Here is a 22,131-nt window from a genome sequence, read left to right as displayed (position 1 = left end):
TTCCACCTCTACTCGTCTCCCGTCCTGTGTGGTCACTGGTCAGTATGTGTAGGAAAGTATCTCTCTCCTGCGCTTTAATATGCTCCCAAACCTTTTTTGCCGTATTCCTATCATTTTCTTTATTTCCATCATGCACTGCCCTCTTGCACTCTCAATTTCGGCCTGTATTAAAGCTGATGTCCACATTTTCCGCTCTCGGAAGTTATTCCAATTTAGTGCTGCATCAGCTGGCAAGACTCCCCTTTTCTTTGCCTACCTATGTTTCCTAGATTCCTCTTGGCGCCGCAATATGGCTGCTTTTACCTCCTTATACCACCAGCATTTTGGTTTGTGTTTTTGTTTTTGCTTTACACTTTGCGTAATTCAATGCTTCTCTAATTATTTTTGAAAGATTCCTATTAAATCCCCACGCTTCCATTTTCTTTCTGGTTGTTTCAATACTCTGTTCTTAATACTTTTAGTTTTTTTGTTTTTTTTGTATTTGAGCTTTACTCAGTTTCGGCTTACCCGCTCGTTCCTGGGCTTGTTTTTCTGGTTCGGATGCGCCTAATTTAATCTTAATTCTTTTATGGTCACTCACTAAGCTTTTTGTACCTTCCTAATTTATTGCCATACTTTCTACCTTTCATACAGCTTGTGGGACATGAGGCAGACGTCTATACTTGCGTGTGAGTTTTTTCATTCCCACGTTATTTTTCCGTCGCATTTTACACTCTTCTACAAAGACAGGCAAGATGCCAGTGCAGGTGATACCATATTTGCACAAAGTGTCCCACAATTTAAGAAAGATGGCTGTTAGACACAGGGTTAACGTAGTGTTCTATGCCCCGTGTAAAATTTCGAAGATACGCTCCGCGATGACAAAACGAAAGTTTTGTCATCGCGGAGGTCGAGGACGACGTCCTATAGGACGACGTCAAAACGACCTCTAGAACAACCTCTAGGGCGGCCTCAAGGACGACCTTCAGGACGACATCAAGGATGACGTCTAGGACGGTGTTGAGGACATCGCCCCTAAATCAAGATTTAGCGGCGATATATATATATATATATGTATATATATATATATATTTCTGAGATTGTTTAGCATGGTATATCCCAAAATCGAAATACCTCAAGAGAGGAACAGGAGGAGAAGGAAAGTAGGGGACGAGAGGAGAGGAGGGACATACCCTCCCCTGAGTACCCTCCCCACCTCCTCCTCAAGAGCTGTGCTCTACTTCGGCATTACAGGGAGTTGTAGACGTCTTTCATTTTTCTTCGTTTCTTTTTTTCTTGAACAAGTCAGTTTTTGCTGGGAAAGCTGAACAGCGTTGATCGCGTCATAATTTGTTTTGTTTTTTTGTGGGCCGGGAGCTATGGAAAGATTGAGGGAGATGGGGCCTAATGGGATGAAAATTGTTGAAAATACCAAGGGCGTTCATAACATTTTCATGATTGGTGGCAAAAAAGAAGAACATCGCCCAAATTAGCATTGCAGCGCAAGCTTGCATCCACGGTGTCTCGACACATTCAAAAGGTTCCTGCACAATGTAACAGGATAAAGGTCGCCGCTCGCTGGGTTTTGCGATTTCTCACACCCATGCAAAAAGAGTTAGTCCAAAAAGAAACCTGCAACGGAAATGTTGCTGCCTTGCAAGTCGACCCTTACGACTTCTTTGATCGCCTGACTGCAACGAATGAGTGTTGGGTCTGTCATTTCTACCCGAAGACGAAGGTACAATGCAAACAATGGGATCCCGCAGGATCACTACCGCAAAAACCTAAAAAAAAGCAAGTCGAAGATGTAGTTGTCATTGGGAAAGGTGATGATAAAGCCCGATTCACATGGTGCCAGTTTACTTGCGTTTTTGCAGTTGCGACGCCGGCTTATATCGGTATAGTAAGGGGTTAAAATTTGGGCGGCGGCACTACAAGAAAAGTCGTCGGTTGTCCGCGGGGACCCTTTCATAGTAAGTAAAGAGTTAGGTCCGCAAATAATGAGAATTGGTTGTAAATGTGATAGAAGACTGCATGGACGTCGACTAAAATATTTCCTAGAATTTGCACGGTATAGTTCCTAGGCAGCTTAATAAAGAGACGTTTAAGCTGCGCAAGACGGTGCAAAATGATGTCCAATTTCAACGACGATTTTGAAAACGTTTTCTTTCTTCTTTTTTTTTTACTCCTACGGCGTGCTTCTGACATATTATGGCCGTAAGAGTCAAAAAGTCGCAGGTAAGTATTACCTGGACGTCCTGACGTGGTTACAGGAGCCCACCAAGCGCCGCGGTTAGCTGTCCAATGGAGTGTGTCAGAAGGCGCGTGTCGCCGTCTGCTGCACAGCATACGGCGTCACACTACTTCTTCTTGGCTATGAGATTTTGCCTCCAGCTACTATTTACCCTACCAAACTCCCGGTGACTTCTTCCTTCTTCCTAACGTGGACAGCTCACTTCGTGATGCCCGTTTCTAGGACGATGACGAGTTGACTGTCGAGGGCATCCTCAGAAGCCAAAATTAGGACTTCTACAACCAGGGTGTTTCAGCGCAAATGTTTAGGAAAAGTGTGACACCTTGGTGAGGTTCAAATGTGGAGAAAGGCTAATCTCACCACCGACGCTCGTTCTTCAACTGCTACATTTTCAGACGTTCAGTTGTGCTTCTCCCGGATTCAGGAGACTTCGAATGAATGGCCCTTCAGTTAAAATATTAAACGAGAACTCCGGTCATGTAATTTTCTAGCATGATTATGATTCGTATTGTGCTTCAGACTCTTGCGATCGCCACACTTGCGCAACACGCAGAGTTCTTTCCGCGAGCGTATATAGAATAACGTCCCAGGTCGGGCCGACGACTGGCCTACCTCGGAAAAAATCAGGAGAAATTGTCGTCCCAGCGTCGGGTCCCGAGGTCAGGCCGACGCTGGACCAGGTGTTGCTACACCCAGCCGCTACCGGCCCGACGTCGGCCGCCGGGGTCGGGCCGACTGCGCCTCCCAACCCCGGCCTGACCATGATCGTGAAGCATTCCCCGCCGTCGGGCCGACTCCGGTTGCCGACTCCGTGCCGATAGTGGTTTTTAATGCCCCCAAATGTAGTCCTCCGACCTTTTGCTGAATCACGCTCAGCCGCTTCGCAACCACACGGCGAACGGAAGTTCCCTAGGGCGCACTAAAGTCGGCTGGGTGACGCGTTGTGAAAGCCTGCTGAGTGAGCGCTGAACACTCGTCTTGTGCTCGCTGACCGTTATTTTCTGAAGAAATTTCTGGGAATATCGTGTAAAACCGTGATATTACCTCCGAGGACCAGAACGAAAATGCACGAAAACCGTAGCACTACAAGAGAGCCGTCTAGCTCGTTTCGAAAGCATAGAGAGCCTAGATCTCGGAGAGGATTCCACATAAACTGAATTGGTTTGAGTTGAACTTTCTCCAAACTCTATAAGCTCTCTGCGATCCCGTCAAGAGTTGTGTCGCTCTGATACGGCGCTGCGTTTTCGTAAAATTTTATATGGGTCCTCAGGTGTAGAAGTAAGCGTTTACACAAAGTTTCAAGAAACTTGTTCGACAAATAACAGCGATCGGGCACGTAATGTACCGCGCTCACTCGGTAGACTTCAACAACGCTTCATCCGGCTGGTCGCCTTAAATCTAGTAATGGGAGACCTCCGCATCTTCTAAGATGACGGATTGGGAACTTTCATTCGCGGCGCTCGCGAAGCGGCCCAGCGCCGATCAGCAAATAGGTCAGTCCGGTAGTCGAACTAGCACAAAATGGTGACCAGTCTTCCTTATAGTTAGTAAACTATTAACCTTAACAAATGTTCAGTTAGTTAAAAGTTTGATAATCACATATATAATGGTTGCCTTATCGCTCTGCGATAGAGCTCCATCAACACAGAACAACATTTACCTGGTTTGCGGTCGCGCTGTGTATTTATGAAACTGCATAAGACAACAATAAGCATATCAATCAAAATAGGTAGGCTAACCTAATTGGCAAGATTTTCTGCAACTTATTTAGAACAAAGTTTCATTCCTATATTGTAACTTGGGTACCTTTTGGAGCTACTCGAGTGGTTAGAATTGCTGGGCCAACGTATTTCACAGCACGAACATTATAGACTTGATATTAAATAGGCACAATTTTACTCAAAAATACGACAGGGGAATAAACCGAAGCAACTTTACTGCACATATGTATGCAAAAAGCTTCTGGAATGACTCGTCTCGATGAAAACTTGAATGATAATCTGAATGCTATAGAATGAAGGCTGATTCAAATGACTCCGTGATTATAACTTCCAAAGTTATGTTGCAGGGTTGCCGTCTTCCCGGCTCCTCTTCCTTTTTTTTTTTTTTTTTTTTTTCTCACGACCACCTCCCTCTGTCGCTGGCTCACACCAGATATCTTGAAATCCTTCTATCTATCTCGTCTTCTTTTGACGTTTCTACAGCTTTGAGGACGCCTTCTGGAAGAAGTCATGAAAGTACATATATCGTCGTCTGGTCATTTTCTGGAATGCATTAATTGAACAGATAATTCTAAACTAGCTTGAACTATGACGTTCATAATGTCATATTTCAAGCTAATTCTATCTTTCTATCTTATACTCGTCAAAGTGAGTATAATTATTATATTCCTTTTAACGTCGACAACCCTATAATGTGAAAAAAATGGCTGCTGACGTCGTGTTTCTTATACTCCCCCTTATCTGATTAAATAGATGTAAGATGGGATATTTGTCATTTCACAAAATATTACGTTTCAAACGCGAAACGTCGTGTTTTTACCTTTTGACAACAAAACCCCGAGAGAACTAGCCAGCGCCGCACATGAACCATGTACAGCTTTTTTGTTTCAAGTGACAAGTACAGTTTTTAGGATGCATATTGCTTCGTATAAGTATGTGGGCAGATCATGAAAATGTTGTTATATGTTTCGCACAAGCCATTACATTTATCTTCCAGAGCAGCAGCATTCCATTTCTTAAAATGAGTTTACGGCCATGGTTAAACAACTCTTAGATATTTCTACCAAGCAAGTTTTTGTCCTTTGAAGAGACATTTAAGCGAACTTAAAGTTGGTATCGAAATATCTGTCCTTCAAATTCTTGCAAAGCTGATTATGCACTTATGTGTCCGGAAAAAACTTCATGGAGTTAGACACCAATAAACCAAGCTACACACAAAAGGCTTCTCTTTTTTTTTTCTTCCACTCCCCCTCCCTGTGGTAGCCAGAAAGGTGAAGCTTCCAATGTTAACCTTTGTCCTTCTATTCCTTTCTTCGTCCTCGTGTTACATTATAGTATATATACTTATATCCAGGCTGAAAAGCAATTATTTTACGTTGTTAAACAGACTTACCTTTGATGCACTTGTATAGAATGGTGTTAGCAGATGTCCGCTTCTTTTCTGTCCCATGTAGGCTGTAGCTCTTGCAGAGCTTATTTCCAAACACCATCCTCATCGCTTCCATTACACCGAGTTTGGCGGTGTCTCCTCCTCCAATCCCTAAAATGCACCCAACCTGAAAAACTTAAATAAATGATTGAATGCGTTGAGCTTACATACAATAAAAAAATGTCTAGCATGTTTGACAGATTACGAGTGTTTCACGCTTATACTTACAAAGTGGTGCCTGTAGTTCTCATCCGTCAGTTTGGCCTCCACTGGTAGCTTAGGCAAGTGCAAGGCATCACCTCCGCTCTTTGGCTGTGAGAGCTGATACAAGCTCTCTTCCACCTGGATGTCCTCTTTCATTGTAGTAAAGAGGGTGAGGGCTTTTCTTTCGGACGCTTCAACAAAGGAAAATATATAAAGCTGATGAACAAACTAAAGTTAATGTATAAAAGTTGATACATAATATTGCATGAACAGGTTTAATAGACGAAACACGTTATTACAAATATATTAATTGGCGGTTGTAGAAATATGAGTAAACCACACTGCAGCTCACAGCATGGTGACTCACGTGTATAGGAATTCCTCGTCAAAGGTCCGGAAGCTGAAGTCCACATATTGTTGTGGACTTAATATCAGGCGGTGTAAAATATCAGCCGGTGTACAAAAAACAAAAAAAATCAAGTTATGGTATCGTTCGCAGTTGCATCGAGATGAATACAGCAAACAAATAAAGTAAAAAAAAAATTATTATAAACGGTATTTGCGGCAATCGATGCCTTAAACTTCAAATAACAGGATAAAAAGATCACTAGTATCAAAAATTAAGCAGAACCAGCAATCTGAAGCGGTGTACCGGAAAAAAAATTTAAGTAAGATTTTACCAATCTTGACGAAGTCCGCGTTGGAGCTTGAGGCAAGTATTGTTATTCTCATTATTACTATTGTTGGTTAGTCACACACGCCCTTAAACCTGCGTCCCGTGGATAGGCTCGACCAAATAAACTAACGTTATAATACGAATATTACTTTAATTGCTCTCGGGAGGGGGTGGGAGGGTGCTTTGCTTAGCAGTGCTATTTTAATTCAGTTCTACAAACCCTCGCCGGCTTCGACGAACCCGCCCCGTGTCGTCTCGAAATTACTCCGCGTCCATAAGTTACTACTATTATTATTATTATGAGGCCCACGGCACCCCAGTACGAACTATTAGAAACTTCAACCCCGTACACTTAATCGGAGGCATGCGGTTTAGAGAAGCTCGTTTTAGCGAACGCTGTTTTACCGACCCAGTTTATCTATTTTTTTTATAGAGAAGCCCAGTTTAGAGAAAATGGCGATGAGCCTCCTTTTAGCGAATTCGGCCGTCGCGAAGCGGCGTGTACGGATAAATCAGGTTATTTAGCATTTTTGTAATGAGCCGCCGCAGACTGCCGCCGCGAAGCGGTTGGAACGCTGCGGGGAAAGGGAGGGGGGGGGGGGGGGGGGGGGGCCTGGGTTAACACGCTTACCAGTGATACACGCGCGAAGTAGGAAAGCCTTTTTTAAATAGTGTCCCCTTTTCGATAACGCGTCGTATTTCTAACCCGTCTTCGATAAAACGTGCCCATTCTCTGAAACGTGCTTCGATCAAATGGCATTCGATGAGTACACCTTAGTCACTTAGTGCTACGTTCCTCTACGAGCGTGCCTTTCAAGCCGTTGCAAAGTCACAACACGAGTTCCTGGCATGAAATCAATACGGCGAAGTTAAAAACATTCTCCTATTAGACATGTAGTAAAGGCGTTGATACTGAATTCAGCTCAAATCAAATCGCACCAACGTTATTTGTAACGTTTGCGCGAGCTGGGAGAACAGCGTAAACTTGGTTCCCTTTTTGCAGGGAAAGTTACGAATATAGTAATGTTCGATTCGAACAGCAAACACATTACTCAAAGTAACCTCACGCTTCTACACACCATGCAATAGGAAAGTTGAATCTTACCTTTGGAATTCTTGCAACAGTGTTAGACAACTCATTTGCGCAGACTTCCCCGCGACGCCTGGGAGACAACGGGAAGAAGCAACACCTCCTAGAAATAAGGTCGCAGCACTCTTCTCGTGAAGTCGCAAAGGAAGGCCATCGGGGGCGCGCGTCGAAGCGAAGGGAGCGCGCGTGGATCGACCGTCGTATACGCGCTTTTAGTCACATACGCGTGTCTTATTAGCTAAAATGAAAGCTGCACATAGCAACGGGTCTAGAAAACATTTTATTACACTGGCAAAACATTACACCGCTAAATAATCGGTACGAAATGGCACGAGGTATGCGTAGAAGACGTCTATAAAAACTGTGATTGTTTTAAGTCGAAAACATTGAGTCACGCCATTATTTCTGTACGAATGCATATTGTATACAAAAATACTTCGACAAAATGGCGAGGCGCACAGTGATTAGTCACAGCAGAACATATCACAGTTAAAAATAAGGTAGACGTAGTCAACGCAGACACGGCTCGACAAGTGTCATTTACGATCATGTAAGCGATGTTATCGCGTGCAGTTACTGAATTAAAATTAATGTAATTACGATATAATGGCAATATGGGGTCGACGAATCAGCTTGCGACACTCATATAATCACTCAAGACAGCGAGTTGATTAAATTCCATATCATTTAATGAAAACATATTAACTTTTTCGTGTCGCAGGGGTATTAAACTTACTATTTACAGTCAACTAATGAACTTCTCCCTATGGGCTCGAGCTGCCTAAGAACGATATATAACCTATCTTGTATACAATACCTTAATACAGTTAAGATTCCCGTGTAAACGCAGTAAAGGCAATGAAATAACATTAGTATAAATAAACGCATAATCACAAACAACGCACGTTAAATAATCACATAAACTTGTTATTTACCTTCCAGTAAAAACCAGAATATTACCACGCATATTTACAAATATCGATGCAATAGCAAACGGATAACGACGTAGAACAAAAGTCCATTCTATCACAATTAAAAAAAAAAAGAAGAAAAGCCTGCAGCACTTTACTTGCGTCCCACATGACCAAGAAAGCCCGTAAATAAGTTGTTTCTCACCTCTCGATCGTATCCATACGTCCCACAATATCTATCCCGAAAACATTTGAACACGAACTTCTAGAAGTCTCTCTCTGTCGAGAGAGAGGTCATCGACCAGCGTCATCGTTGACTAGTTGCCACACACGTCACTCAAGCCGTAGCAGGACTTGTTCCGCGAATCCACGTAAGTGTATCAATATCAGGCAAACACACACACGAAAAAAAAAAAAAAAAAAAAACAAGTCACGATTGCGGTGTTGAAAGAGAAACGCCGGGAAGGGAACAAGTCTCCAAACAACCCCCCACGAGGGGTGGTTCCCGTTTCGATCCATTCCCAATTCAACCTTCCCGTTTGTACCTTCCAGTTTCGACCCGGCTTAAAACGACCCTCTCGTTTCATCCTTTCGCCCCATTAAAAAGCAACCTTCCCGCTTCGGCCATCGTTTCTTGTCAGTTGGGTCGGTTCGTTTGTATTGTTCGTTAACAGTTGATTAGGTTCAAGTGTCCAGTGTCTGTTCTCCTTGCTCACATCAGTTCTCCTTCTCCCGAAACAACATTGGAGACATGGCACCGTAAGATAAAGGCGGCGTCAGGGAGGGCTCACCCGAACATTTACAGCTTCATCGATTTGATCATATGGGATGAGGCTTTGACGAGGGTATCTTCGCAGCAGCTTGCAAATAGTGGTGCCGTGAAGGCCAGGGTGCACGAGCGAATCAGCAAGGACCGCAAACTATCAGAACTGGAGTGTCGCCTTTCTGATGGCACGGTTTTCCTGTTCGACTTTCTCACCAAGGCGAAGGCATTTTCCGGTCTATGATGGTTTCCTGTGTGCGCGAGTGTTCAGTGTTTGAAATTATAAAATAAAATAAAATCGCAATCACGTTCCTGTCACCCTGCCTGTCCCTGATTTATCGCTCTTCAAAATATACAGATCACTAATATGAGGTTTTAAAATAACATACGCAAGCACTTTGGGTACAATAAAAATAGCACCGCGATAGCGATGATAATTTTAGCTTATCCAATGTGCTTGTGTATGCAAGACCTCATTATCGTACGTAGCGCGAACAAGCGATCGGTGGTGCTGCTGTTTATTGCATAGAATTAAAAGGTAAGGCTGCCATAAAAACTATTACTGGTTAGCTCGAAGCTCCCACCGCACTGTCAGATTAGGGATGAACGAAGTTCAGTATCGTCGTGATAACGTGACGCCGTTATTCTGTTTTCCCTGGAGTTCGTAAGCCGTGGCCTTCTGGCGATGTCTACACGTAAGCTATTCTCATTCGCCTTTCCAGCCCGCCTTTGTGCGTCTGTTTAGTTCTTCGTACGAGGGTCTGCACTCAGGTGGCCGTCGTTTATTTTCTGTGATCTCCCTTTCACGTTTCACCATGCAAATTATTTTCTTCTTTTTCAAGGCTTGCAAACGAACTTTCTATTTTGGGGCAAAAGCAGTTCCAAAAGAAATGAGTAACTTTTGTAGCAATTATACTGTCTAAAAAGTAATTAATTAAATTATTAAATTACCAGCCTGGAGAAGTAATTTATTACACTACTCATTACAACAAAAAGTAATTGAATTACTGTAATTTCATTACACTAATGTCATTACTGCCATCTGGCTCTAGCTGGCATGTGCTGCCCTTGCTACCGACAGCGCGCGCCAAAGCGCCGCGCCATCCCCATGCTGTGCGTGCTGGGCAGCTGGAAGCTGACAGCATTTTTCAGCCATCAAACTCGCGTCTTTCTGTTCCTACGAAAAATTATATTACCGAGAAAGCTTGGGATGTCAACAGCTATTATAGGCAGTTTTCCGTAGCGCAAGAGCTTTGCGTACGCAAGGAAATTGCGCACCCGGGGTGTGCCTGCGTAAAACGCAAGCAACGGGAGCGCTTGCGTATACTGCGAGCGCCGCGGCCTTTTGTGGGAAGCTCTCGAGAGATCTCGGGCCTTGCGAATGCCTCGAGATCTCTCCATGCTGCATATCCTCACCAGGATATGCAGCATGGGTAACCTATATATTTGCGTTAGCTTCAAAATTAGCTGTAATTTGACTCTTTTACGTGAAGTTCAGCTCGGTATTAATTTCCGGTAGCTAGCGCCGTGGAGTCAGATCGCTGTACACGGCTGCGAGTATACACTGTAAACGTGTTCACCACGCATGTTGTGCGCGAGCTTTGCCATTTGCTCACCGCTAGGCCGTATACGCATCGCGCAGTTCGTATGCCGACGACCGGACGAGCCTCCAAAAAAATTGCCACTCAGCATCGGACATTCGCAGGACATATGCATTTTTTGCCACGATAGCTTTAATAAAAGTTGTAGGGCTGGGTGTCAATTAAACATTGTAAGCCGATCAATGAGCACCCTTTAATTAATTAATTAATCGGGTTCGCTGATTTCCGCGCATAATAATATAAACAAGGAAAAAATATCACTTCTTGCCTTTGCCGACTTTTTTTCTTCTACTAGTTGATGATAGACCATGTACTGTACATACATGTTATCAATTTCAACTTTGATGTGTCTTTGAGAACAGTTCAAAGGGACTTCCAGCTTATTTTTCCACTTTTGGATACAGAGAAGTTCGTGGATATCCTCCGGCAGGAACGAGCTCATTTGCTTGTTCACAATAGTCACTGCTGCGCTGAACAGACACTCGAACGACGTTGAGCTGACCGTGCGCGATATAATCTTATCGCCTTGCTGTGAGTTGCAAACGTCGCCCCTGCAGCTTACATTAAATTCACATTTCACCTAAAGTCTGCCCCTTATATTGGTCCACTCCACCACGTTTTGAATTGTATAATACTGAAGCAAGTAAAAGTGTTGAAAGATACGTCGTGTCCCCGAACCAAGCAACTGCAGATGAGGACACTCGTTAAAGGAAGGTAGAAGGCGGGAATAATTACTTACCCCGAATTCCAGAGTAGAATAAAACGCAAAAGAAAAAAAAAAAAAAATATTTTGTGTTTTTGGTTTTTTCGGTCCAATCCTCTGCCGTTGCTGCGCGCAGTTTTCGGGGGGAGGGGGGGGTCCGGCGAGTTTTTTTAAGGGCATGCGCGGCGTTTGGCGTGAGCCGAGGAAAGGTCACGCCGGGGCCCTGCGACACGTCGCTAATCATGCACACGTGTCGTCTTCACTCTTTGTGTTTTTGCTAGATTGAAGGGTACCTCAGTCGGCGGAATGTAAAAACTTAGCCCCGGGAATATCCAGTCAATTGTCGAGCCAAGGAGTCAGGCTTTTCTGTCGAACCGCCGCCACTGAACGACGCGAAGCGCGGTTCGCCCGTCGACTTTGGGAGAAACAAGAATGTCACAGGTGACTTTCGATGTATAAAATCCATGACCAAAAGCCACCTTTACCTGCTTTGTAGGGGTACATGGCAGTGCTACTGTCCACTTACCGATCAACGGATTATACTCCGCGCTGTGGCCTCAATTGCGGAACCGCTTTCGCCGCAGCGAACGTCACACCTTTCCTTCAAGCACATCATAACTTAATAGCATTCAGTAGCGCAAAGTCGTCGCCAATCGCGAAAGAAAGGTTCACTTTGGACGCTGTCATGTTGTAACTGGACATGACTCGCAATCTCGGGCAGTTTCACGAGCTGCAGCGAAGGCGCACACAATTGGCACACAAAACACACGCACAATTTCCAAAATAGTAAGTTCATGCGACACGCGAACCTGGCTTTGCTTTTGACGTGCGCGCAGTGTGGACTTGCAATTTCTTTGTGCATTTACGCAAAGCTGCACTTTTATACTAAACGCAGATATTATCTGGTCCCTGTGACTCCGCGGTCTCCAGGGTCCGATCTAGTTCAGCATCAAATCTCTTTAGATAAGAGCAGCGCATGCGCTTCCTAAAATAACTGACAACTTACAAGCAAATGGAAACGGCGGTATGCATAGCAGTAACGGCTTAACAGATAACATGGCAGTACAAGGTAGAAGAAGCGAAGGGGACTCCAAATGTGACTGGTCACGCGCGCCGCTTTGAGGTATTTGTTACGGCCGCGTATTGTATCTAGATAATCAAGAGACAGATGCGCCCCCTGGCGCAGCAAGCGCGGAGAGCTCGCCTTTCAGCAACGCCCAGAAGGACAGCACGGCCATGTCAGCATCGAACGATACTCTGCTGGACTGCATCCTCGTCCACAAGCTCGGCAACAACAGCCAGGCCCGATGCCTGCTGGTTCACGACCTGGATGACTGCGACGCGGGCCGTGCGCTGCTGCCCTACATCGACTTCCTGTACTGCTGGTCGACGTGGGGGTACTGGCCCTTGGCACTGCTGTCCCTGTGGCTGGTCACGCTTCTCGTTGCCCTCGGATCGACTGCCAGCTCGTATTTGTGTCCAGCGCTGGTCGTCATCTCCAAGTCTCTACAGCTCTCGCAAAGCGTCACCGGTGTCACGCTGTTGGCCTTTGGTAACGGCGCACCTGACACCATAGCCACGATCGCCAGCATTGGGCGCAACCGAACGGAACTAGCCATTGGCGAACTTTTCGGCGGTGGAACGTACGTGGCGACCGTGGTCGTCGGGCTTATTTTCATCAGAAATGACTTCGACGTGATTTCGACCTCCCTCATGCGAGACATTGTTTTCTACCTGACTGCATCGTACTGGGCTTTTGCGCTCTATCTTCAAGGGTATGTTACTGTGATCCATGCGGCCGGTTTTATTGCACTCTACCTCGTTTACATCACAGTAGCCGTGTTCAGTTCGAATATTATTGCCATGTACTACCAGGTCAAGCTGAGAATCGTTTCTCTTTGGCAGCAACGATCGCTCAGCCCCAGCAATTCAAGTAGAGGCTCAAGCAGTATTGCTCGCATCAGTCCCGACAGCGCCCTGGAAAGCGCCCAAGACAGTGCCCCAGACAGTGCCCCAGACAGTGCCCCAGACAGTGCCCCAGACAGTGCCCCAGACAGTGCCCCAGACAGTGCCCCAGACAGTGCCCCAGACAGTGCCCCAGACAGTGCCCCGAACAGTGCTCCGAACAGTGCTCCGGACAGTGCTCCGGACAGTGCTCCGGACAGTGCTCCGGACAGTGCTCCGGACAGTGCTCCGGAGAGCGTCACAGACAGTTCCCCGGAAAGTGCCCCAGACAGTGTCCTTGACAGCGTCACAGATAGTGGCCTGGACTGCGCCATTGACTGCGTAGTCCCCGAGAATGCCCCCCAAAACGTCCCCGATAATGCTCCTGGCGATTCCGCGGAAGCAGAGGACATTGTCGCGATTCCAGTTCCGTTTGTGCAGAGGCCCCGGTTGCGGCGCTCGTCTTCCGGCGTGAGCTTGCACCACCACCACGAGAACGCCATCTACTTCTTCACCACATCTGTTGAAGAGTCCTGCGCACGGCCGCAGAGGGTCTCTCCACCGCGTGCGCCGCACCTCGAGCTCTCATCCCGCCACGGCAGCAGCTCGATTTCGTCCAGTGGAGAAACGATGCCGCTTCTCGGCACGGCGGAGCAAAGAATTGAGAACGGACAGTGGAAAGAACTACTACTGCAGCTGTCGCCCATCGAACCGCGTGAGTGGAACACCAAGCCACTATGGAGCAAGTTGTACGACATGTTCACTCTGCCCATCCACTTGGTCCTAGTGCTGACGATACCCGTGGTGGACCCCGAGAACCGGCTTGCGAATTGGTGCCGTCTTTTGAACGCTTTTCAGTGCGTCACCAGTCCGATCCTGGCACTCTTACTGTTCCGAGGATTTTTCCTCCGCCTGGGAGGCCTCGTCCCCCTGTGGACGATTGCACTCGTACTGGGATCGATCCTGGCCACAGCCGTCCTGGCCACATCCGTGCCTCACGAGCCCCCGAGCTACCATTGTGCATTTGCTTATGCGGGCTTCGTCGTGTCTGTCGTCTGGATATACGGTATCGCCACTGAAATCGTGGCGCTGCTGAAGACTTTCGGCGTGTTCTACGGCATCAGCGACATGCTTCTAGGCATGACCGTACTGGCTTGGGGAAACAACATCGGAGACCTGGTGACCAATTTGTCGTTGTCTAAGCAAGGCTTTCCCCAGATGGCAATGGCGGCCTGCTTTGCCGGTCCGGTACTAGCTTTGCTGCTCGGCATTGGAGTGGCATTCAGCATAAACTTCACTACGTGGGGCCTAGAGATGATCAAGTTGCCGTATAGCAACTTTCTTCTGGTGATCTATTTTGTTCTTGTGGTCATGATGCTTCTGCTCCTCTTCTCTTTGGTCCTCACACGGTTCCGTTCCTCGCGGGCCGTAGGCATAATGCTCATCGTTCTTTATGTTAGTTTCCTGATCACTACCTTCCTGATCGAGTTCACCTACTTCCCAGTCGTTGTCAAATTATTCAGCCCCTTCCGTCGCTGATGCAAAGAGGGTAGGTGCCTGGGAGCTGTTTGGCGTCTAAAAGCTGTGAATCGAGGACTTGCTGGCTTTCGGACACTCGAGAGTTAAGACTCCCTGTCAGTGAGTGGTTGATATGGCTGTGGTAGGCCTTCGGAGCGATGCATGATCGATCCCTACGCATCGTTTCCATTGAGTTTCCAAGAACTCGTTATATGCCACCTTCAACTTGTATTCTGTTTCTGTTGCTTTTTACTTTTTTAAGCATGCTCACTACAATTTTCCTTTTTTTTTTTTCTCCCGTTTTTATTAAATTCGGCGGTAACTGCAACATATGCCGAGCACGTTAAACGTGCGATCCTGCCGAACATTTCCACAGGATGTGTTTTTAATCTCGTCGGCTTTTTGGCAGTTGCCAGTTGAATAGTGACGTGCCCGTCGCTGGCAGACGTTCGCATATAATAGCATCTTTGCCATCTACTATATTTCTGCCGCGGCTGTTTGTATTGTTTTATATTGCCACTATTTCTTTAGTGTGTACCTAAGAAAATGTATCGAGGTTTTGAACGACGTGCATCTGAAGATAGGAACTGCGGGAACGTTTACACCTGTTTTATCTGCCAAGGTCAGAACACGCGCCGATAAATTATGCGAGTAAGCACGAAACCGAAGATGCACAAAAATAAAAACTGTACACCACTTTCATTCGACTGTTGTCTCTTCATTGTGACGTGCATGAAAATGGCTGTTTCATCGAGCCTTTGTTTCAGACAGCTGTGTGTAGCCCGGCCTTATCCTTGTATTTCTTTTTTTTTAATAACAAATAAAAACCGAAATGCTACATCGCCTGTTTTTTTTTTGTTTTTTTTTTTTTTTTTGGTAGTGCCTACTGCGCCTTTGCAGAAGAGAATTAGTGTTAATTCACTTAAAGTGTTCCCACTTGTTACCGAAGCAAGCATCGTACCAAATACCCTGCAACACAGTCCAAAGTACAAAATTACACTATTTACATTAGTGTGCAATATGTTAATCCTATTTACGCATAACAACGTATACATTTAAGGGCAAGAGCATTGAGTACTGCGTAATATTCACTGAAGGGGCCCCGAGACAAGTTAGATTCCAGGAACATTTCGCGCGTTAAAAACTAATTTATCACGATATCATACAACCAATGCAGGGATGGGCAAAATACATGCAAATATGTATCGAAATACAAATGCAAAATACTTCGTCAAAAATGTATTTAATTACAAATCTAATTACATTTCCAAAAAAAGCATTTAAATACAAGATACAAATACAACCAAATGTATTTGGTCTCCTCCAAATACTTTTCCAAATACATTCCTCAAAATCTGCGTCAGCGACTTCAGGGCACCTGCAACGGGTTTCTGGGTATCTCACTTTACTTTTGCATCGCACACTCGGGAGTTAGTGTGCCAGGCTCTAGTAACGTAATAGAATTATGATCACAAAAAAAGAAATGTAATCAGCTTGGACGTAATAGGTGAAAAAAGTACAGAGGTTCAAGCAGCATTTTTTGTCGATTACATTTTGGTAGAGACCAATAAAGAACCGAGACGACCAACACGCGCATCACTAGCTAGATAATCTTTTATTGTTAAAATTCGCACCAGTTACGAAAATCTGGACTACCCGCGCATTTAGAATGTTCCAGGCAAAAATATGGATGGAAATCAGGCTGGAAAGCATCACAAGTTGTCACAGGCACTTATTCAGCCAGTCTGCCTGTGAACGTCACTTTCGTCACTATTCTTGCCCTGGACTAGCACCGTAATCACAAAGTCACTAAACGCTTGTGCTTGATTGAGAGACGCTGCGTTCGGTGCAGAACGTAGTTCTCTTCCTGCTCTGGACAGTGACAATAAATTTGAGGGATGTATTTTCGCCCACGAAATTGTATTCAATTACAATTGTATTTGAAATACCTACGTTTTAGTATTTAAATACACTCGTCAAATACATTACCCAATTTGTAATTAAATACAAATGCCAAATACACAAAGTATTTGAAATACGTATTTTAAATACTTGTATTTGAAATACTCAACATCCCTAAACCAATGTATACTATTACACAAGGTGTTTCTCGAAGCCAAAGTCCAATCGTTCCAGGTAAAAATACGCATCGCACAGTACAAAGGTTAAGTCGTATTCTCTCTGCAAAAGGGCCCGATTTGGGAAAATCAATAACAGTCCGTATAATTAGTTAATTAAAACGTTCAAGTAATTAACTCTTTACTTAGTGAAGTAACACGCATGGTTTCAGTTAGAAACTTACTGATTGGCATCGAAAAAATGAAAGACGTTTATAACACCCTGTGACGCCGAATTGGAGCGCAGCTCTTGAGGAGAAGGCGGGAAGGGTACTCAGGGTAGGGTATACCCCTCCTCCCCTCCTTCTCCTTCCCCTCTTCCTCCTCACCCTCATAGCCCTTCCTCCTCCCCCTTCTCCGTCTCCTCCCGCTCCTCCTCATCCCCTCTTCCTCCTCCTCCCCCCTCCACCCCTCCCCCTCGTCCTCCTCCCCCTCCAGGCGCAGCCGGCGCTACGTGATGATAGGACCAAGCAAGAAGCGTCAAAAGCGCAAGTCACTATGCCTTTCATGTACATTATTGGTGCAGCGATAATAGAACACGTACTACATAAACGATGAACAGCAAGATGGTGCGCTTTTCACGTTGTCGGATTAGTCTCATCAGCTCGTAGCGCCGGCTGCGTCTAGACTTAAGATGAACCGAGGTGGAGGATGAAGGAAACTGCGCTTTCAAAAATAAAACTAAAAGGTTTAAAAAATCTGAAGTGCCACCTGGTAGAATAAGTAAAAGACTCGATTTTTTTTGTTGTTGTTGCAAATTTGGCCATATTTTTATAAACTGTCAAGTTTGTTCGCACTGCTAATATTTTTCAATTTTTAAAACGATTACAAACTATTTTTAGAAAACTAAACTTATTTCAATCTTTCATTCTTATTTTTTTACAAATGGCTAACTTGCCACCCCGTCTAATTTTGACTCAATTGTCGAAGAAACTGAACCGGTAAGTGCTACGACATGAAGCGACCATCATGTAGCTTCAAACATTATCCAGCTGAAGATATATTGTTCGTGTAGATGAGTTTGATTACATTATTTACATCTTGTTCCAAACTGGCTAAAACTCTTTAAAATTTTGGCATTTTTGAGGCAAATTTCTTTAATGCCGTTATTTATTTTTTTATTTACGTTTTTGTGTCGGTTTTTTATTCACAAAATAAAAATATTGGTTGACGTTTTCTATTTGTATTTGCGAGACAACCAGGTAAATAGGCCTCTGTTTAGCTTCAGCGTGGCCTTGAGCCAGCAGGGGCGCTGTTAGGATCACGCCGGCTCTACACGCCGGAAGAGATAATAAACTTGTAGCGAGTTGAACGCTGTCCGTGTCTGACGTGTTTTTGTGCGTCCCTTGTTTCCTTTTGCGTTCGCATACTAAGATAAAATTTTGAGATATGTGAGGTCCATTTGTAAGAAGAATTCAATATACACTTTATTCTAACTTTTGTAATGGATTGCCCATAAGATACAAAATATCAATGCATATAAATATTGTTGACCTTGTTTTGTTGTGTTCTCACGACAACCAGTTAAATATGCGGCTTTTTGACTTGAGTCGCAATTTTCGATTCTGGAATGCTGGCTTTACCGCAAAGCTCTTGGTAAGCTCAATAATAACAAATAAAAAAAATAAAAAAAAAGAAAACATACTTTACCATGGTGCATTTTTTATTCATCTTTCTCACAATATCAGGCGTAATCATAAGACATCATCGATAGCTAGAATGGAGCATTTCGTTCACTTAGGTCGCTTGTAATCCATGGCGAGTCAGTGATCATACTTTGAACTCTGGTAGAAGAGCATTTTATTTATTATAATAATCTTCGAAATACTACACGACGAGGAGAGATGCACAAAAAATACAAGAAAAAAAAGGCGAATGAATCACACATGTAGCGGGTTAACGCGGACGTCGTTGTCCTGTATCATTTACGTGCGGCACTTAGTAAACAAGTATGATAACCCAGTTTGCAATGTAAATGACATCACATGGAATAAAATTAGGTTCGCGATTATAAAAAGAAAGAAGTAATGTACCCCTTAGTTGCGCACATCAAACTTGCTTGCAGCCAAGGTCCAGACTGTAGTAAATATGAATGGCGAAAAGTAAACTATCGGCTAAGGCCAATGCCATGAACCACATATCGGTGCGCAACAATAAATGAAAGCTATCTCGGAGTAATTTGTTCGTGTAGGTAATGAGGATTGAATGAGTTAAATACTGATTCTAAGCTTCTAATTTTAATTGAAAAAATAAAATTTTTGAAGTCTCTAATTTTGAAAAACAATATTTGATTGAACTTTTCCCCTCTATTGCAACGTCGTTGTTAACAAGGAACAGTAAATATTGTATGACCTTTTTTGTATTCGTTCAAACGGACATCTAAATTCAGCTCTACTGTGTAGTCCGTGAACCTTACTCCGACATAATTGCTTCATAGATTGTTAGAAAAATCTTTAAAAAGAAAAAAAAAAGAAAAAGAAAAGAAAAAAAAAAACACGAAACAGCTAGGTATAGACCGACACGCGGAGCGGCTCTGTTTACCAACGCGGCCGGAAGGCCGCGCATGCGCGGTAGCTATGTGGGCAAAAGCACCCCGGCTCTCCGTGTTTTCGCCATTGCGCTCTATGGCGTGAGCTCGTTGTTGACGTTGTAGGGACGCTTGTATCTTTATTTGTGCGTCGTATTTTCTCATAACGTATGTCGTATGCTATGCCTGACTATTTGAGCTCGTTGCCGAGCCTGATCGGTAGCGGTATCGAAACAAACTGTGCGTGGACGGCGTTGCCTACGAGGATCCGTACGCCGTAAACAAGGCCTAGGTGCTGGATTTCCGACGTAAAGTTGCTGCCACGGAAGTCGACGGCTCATGTCGTCGTTTATTTAGTTTTTGCCAAGTCAGTTCACGGCCGACACGGTGAAGGCCTACAAGTCTCTCGAGGCCTACGATTATATCGAGTTGGTTTCCGCACTGCCGGCGGGATCAGCAGACTATGGGTCTGCGGAAGTGTGTGTATTCATTAATTGATTAAATACACAGAGCGTCTTAAAGTCAAGGTATGATATTTTTCATACCCTCATGACCACAAGGCATTACAACCAGTAAAGGTTTGTCCGTTCTGCAGTCTTGGCGGTAACAGGTTACAAGTAACGGCGTTAGCAGGACCGCGTTACTTTTTTCAGTAACTTAGTAACCTACTCGTTACGTTTTTGACACAGTAATGGGTAACGTACTTATGTTACTATTTCAAGTAACGTAGTTACGTTAGTCGTTACTACTTCCCAAGTCTTAAAGAAATTACACTTCAATTGTTTCCGTGTTTTAGGCGTCAAGCCATGATTTCTTTGCGTTTTTTCTCGTGTAAGTATTTAGGTGAAACCGTAAAAAGAGATAAAGTATTTATGTTCAGCTTCTGCTTGATATATGACCTGTATCGTCAAAACCATAAAATGTGTTTAATCATATTTTAAAAAGGTAACGCAGAAGTAACGTGCCTTACTTTTTATCGGTAGCGGTAACGCGTTCCTTTTATTTTTAAATAACGTAGCGCAGTAACGCGTACCTTTTATTTGCAAGTAACGAGTGACGTATTTCGTTACTTTTTTTCGGTAACGCCTACAACACTGCCGTTCTGTCGCCGTTCCCCTTCTGCTGGGTAGCACGGGCGTAACGAGCCTCCGACGAGCGGTTGGCCGGTGCGTTGTGCGCGAACACTGTGGGAACAAAATCCGAGTGATCTCGATCAGACAACGGTTTCCCTGCACATAAGCAAGCCTCGGGACGAAGGTTGAAATGGAAGCCGCACTTGCCTCCAAGAAAGTGTTTGCCGCACAAACGGTCGTTCGCGCGAGGCGACCATTCTTTTCGATCCACGGATATTATCCACCTTCTATGCCTTGCAGAGTCTGCCGGGAACTTGTGGAAACTCACTCTGCTGCTTTTCTTGTACATTTTGGCGCAATTAACGGCAACACAGCTTCGCGGCATGCTGAAATGCTATGACGCCCATGCGAAACGTGCGCGCTTTTGCCCACACCCCCCGGCTCCGGCGCGATCGCAGCGCCGCCGCAGCTCCGTGACGTGAAGCCCGCGTGTCGGTGTATACGGTACGCAAACCACGGCGTTTAAATTAGCTTGGCATTTTATATCGGTTCAAAAGAGTGGTGCAAATCTCCACACGCACGCGGTTCACGCCAAACCTGGTAAACCTCGTAACGAAAGAAATCTGTCCTCCTATTGACCCACCCTCCAATACCTCATCGTTGAATGGTTCTAATAAAATGTTCTTCACCTAAAGATCCCCCTTCTCCCACCTCATGTGTTTATAGAATGCAGCGGAGGGGCTCCAGGGGCGGATCCACAACTCCGGTTTGGGGGGGGGGGGGGGGGGGGGGGGGGGCGCGGAAAATATGTAAGGATACTATTCTCCCATCTTTCTTGTGCACCGGGGGGTCCACCAATGTCAAATTGCCCTCCGAGAAGGGGGGAGGGGGGGGGGTCGACTTTGTCTGGGGGGGGGGGGGGGGGCTGCCGCCCCCGTCGCCCCCCCTTTGGATCCGCCCCTGAGGGGCTCCTGGACCCACAGTCCCAGACATGTGTTTTTTTATATATTTCAATACTTCGAAACCTTGCTTGAATGCTACAATCACATAGCAATAAATTTATCATGTGCAATAATTTTTGTAACATAATCGTTCAAACGTATATTTTAGTATAGGGAAAACGTTCAGGAACTTGAACCCAGACGTTCTTCGGCACCATAAATTATACAGGAAATTTTAATCCGAGCTGTTGTGGCTAATGATAAAAGATTGTTTATGATTAGAGCTTTGGTGTGAAGCCCGCATATGAAATGGTATGAAGATATTCATTAGAACTGTTGTAACGAATCCCACTGAATTCAAAATCTTGATGTACAGTTACCAACTTTTCGTTGTGATTTTATTATTTTCTTTTTCTTGTGATTGTTTGCGACGCAACGTTGAAGCTATTATGCTAGAACCTGAGGCTCACAGGCAGCACAGCAAATAGCTTCGTGTAACACCTTTTGGCGGGCACGTTGGTCCATGCCTTGGGAGATCAATACACTGCGCAAAGAACGACGACAGAGGCAGAAACAAGTGCGACACGCGGAGCGCAAACTTTAAGCTGTTTATTTGGCGCAGGCACAGCAGTATAAGTAGCAGTAATTAGCTGGCGACGATAAAAGGGAAATAAACACGA

At 44.8% G+C, this 22,131-nt stretch overlaps 1 protein-coding gene across 1 annotated transcript; it reads left to right on the top strand.

Moving 5' to 3' along the window:
• Positions 1 to 12,496: 12,496 nt before the first annotated feature.
• Positions 12,497 to 15,623, top strand: LOC8042184 (mitochondrial sodium/calcium exchanger protein-like). The gene has a single exon (XM_042287261.1). It carries the CDS (start codon positions 12,568 to 12,570, stop codon positions 14,812 to 14,814), a length of 2,247 nt encoding a protein of 748 aa, XP_042143195.1. The 5' UTR covers positions 12,497 to 12,567; the 3' UTR covers positions 14,815 to 15,623.
• The last annotated feature ends 6,508 nt before the right edge of the window (positions 15,624 to 22,131 follow it).

This window comes from Ixodes scapularis, unplaced genomic scaffold (assembly GCF_016920785.2).
Source record: "Ixodes scapularis isolate PalLabHiFi unplaced genomic scaffold, ASM1692078v2 PGA_scaffold9__187_contigs__length_104089568, whole genome shotgun sequence".
Classification (NCBI taxonomy): domain Eukaryota; kingdom Metazoa; phylum Arthropoda; class Arachnida; order Ixodida; family Ixodidae; genus Ixodes; species Ixodes scapularis.
This window is presented reverse-complemented; position numbering and strand designations above follow the sequence as displayed.

Excerpts from the sequence above, each read along its gene's own strand:
- LOC8042184 (XM_042287261.1), top strand. The coding sequence starts at position 12,568 with ATGTCAGCATCGAACGATACTCTGCTGGACTGCATCCTCGTCCACAAG.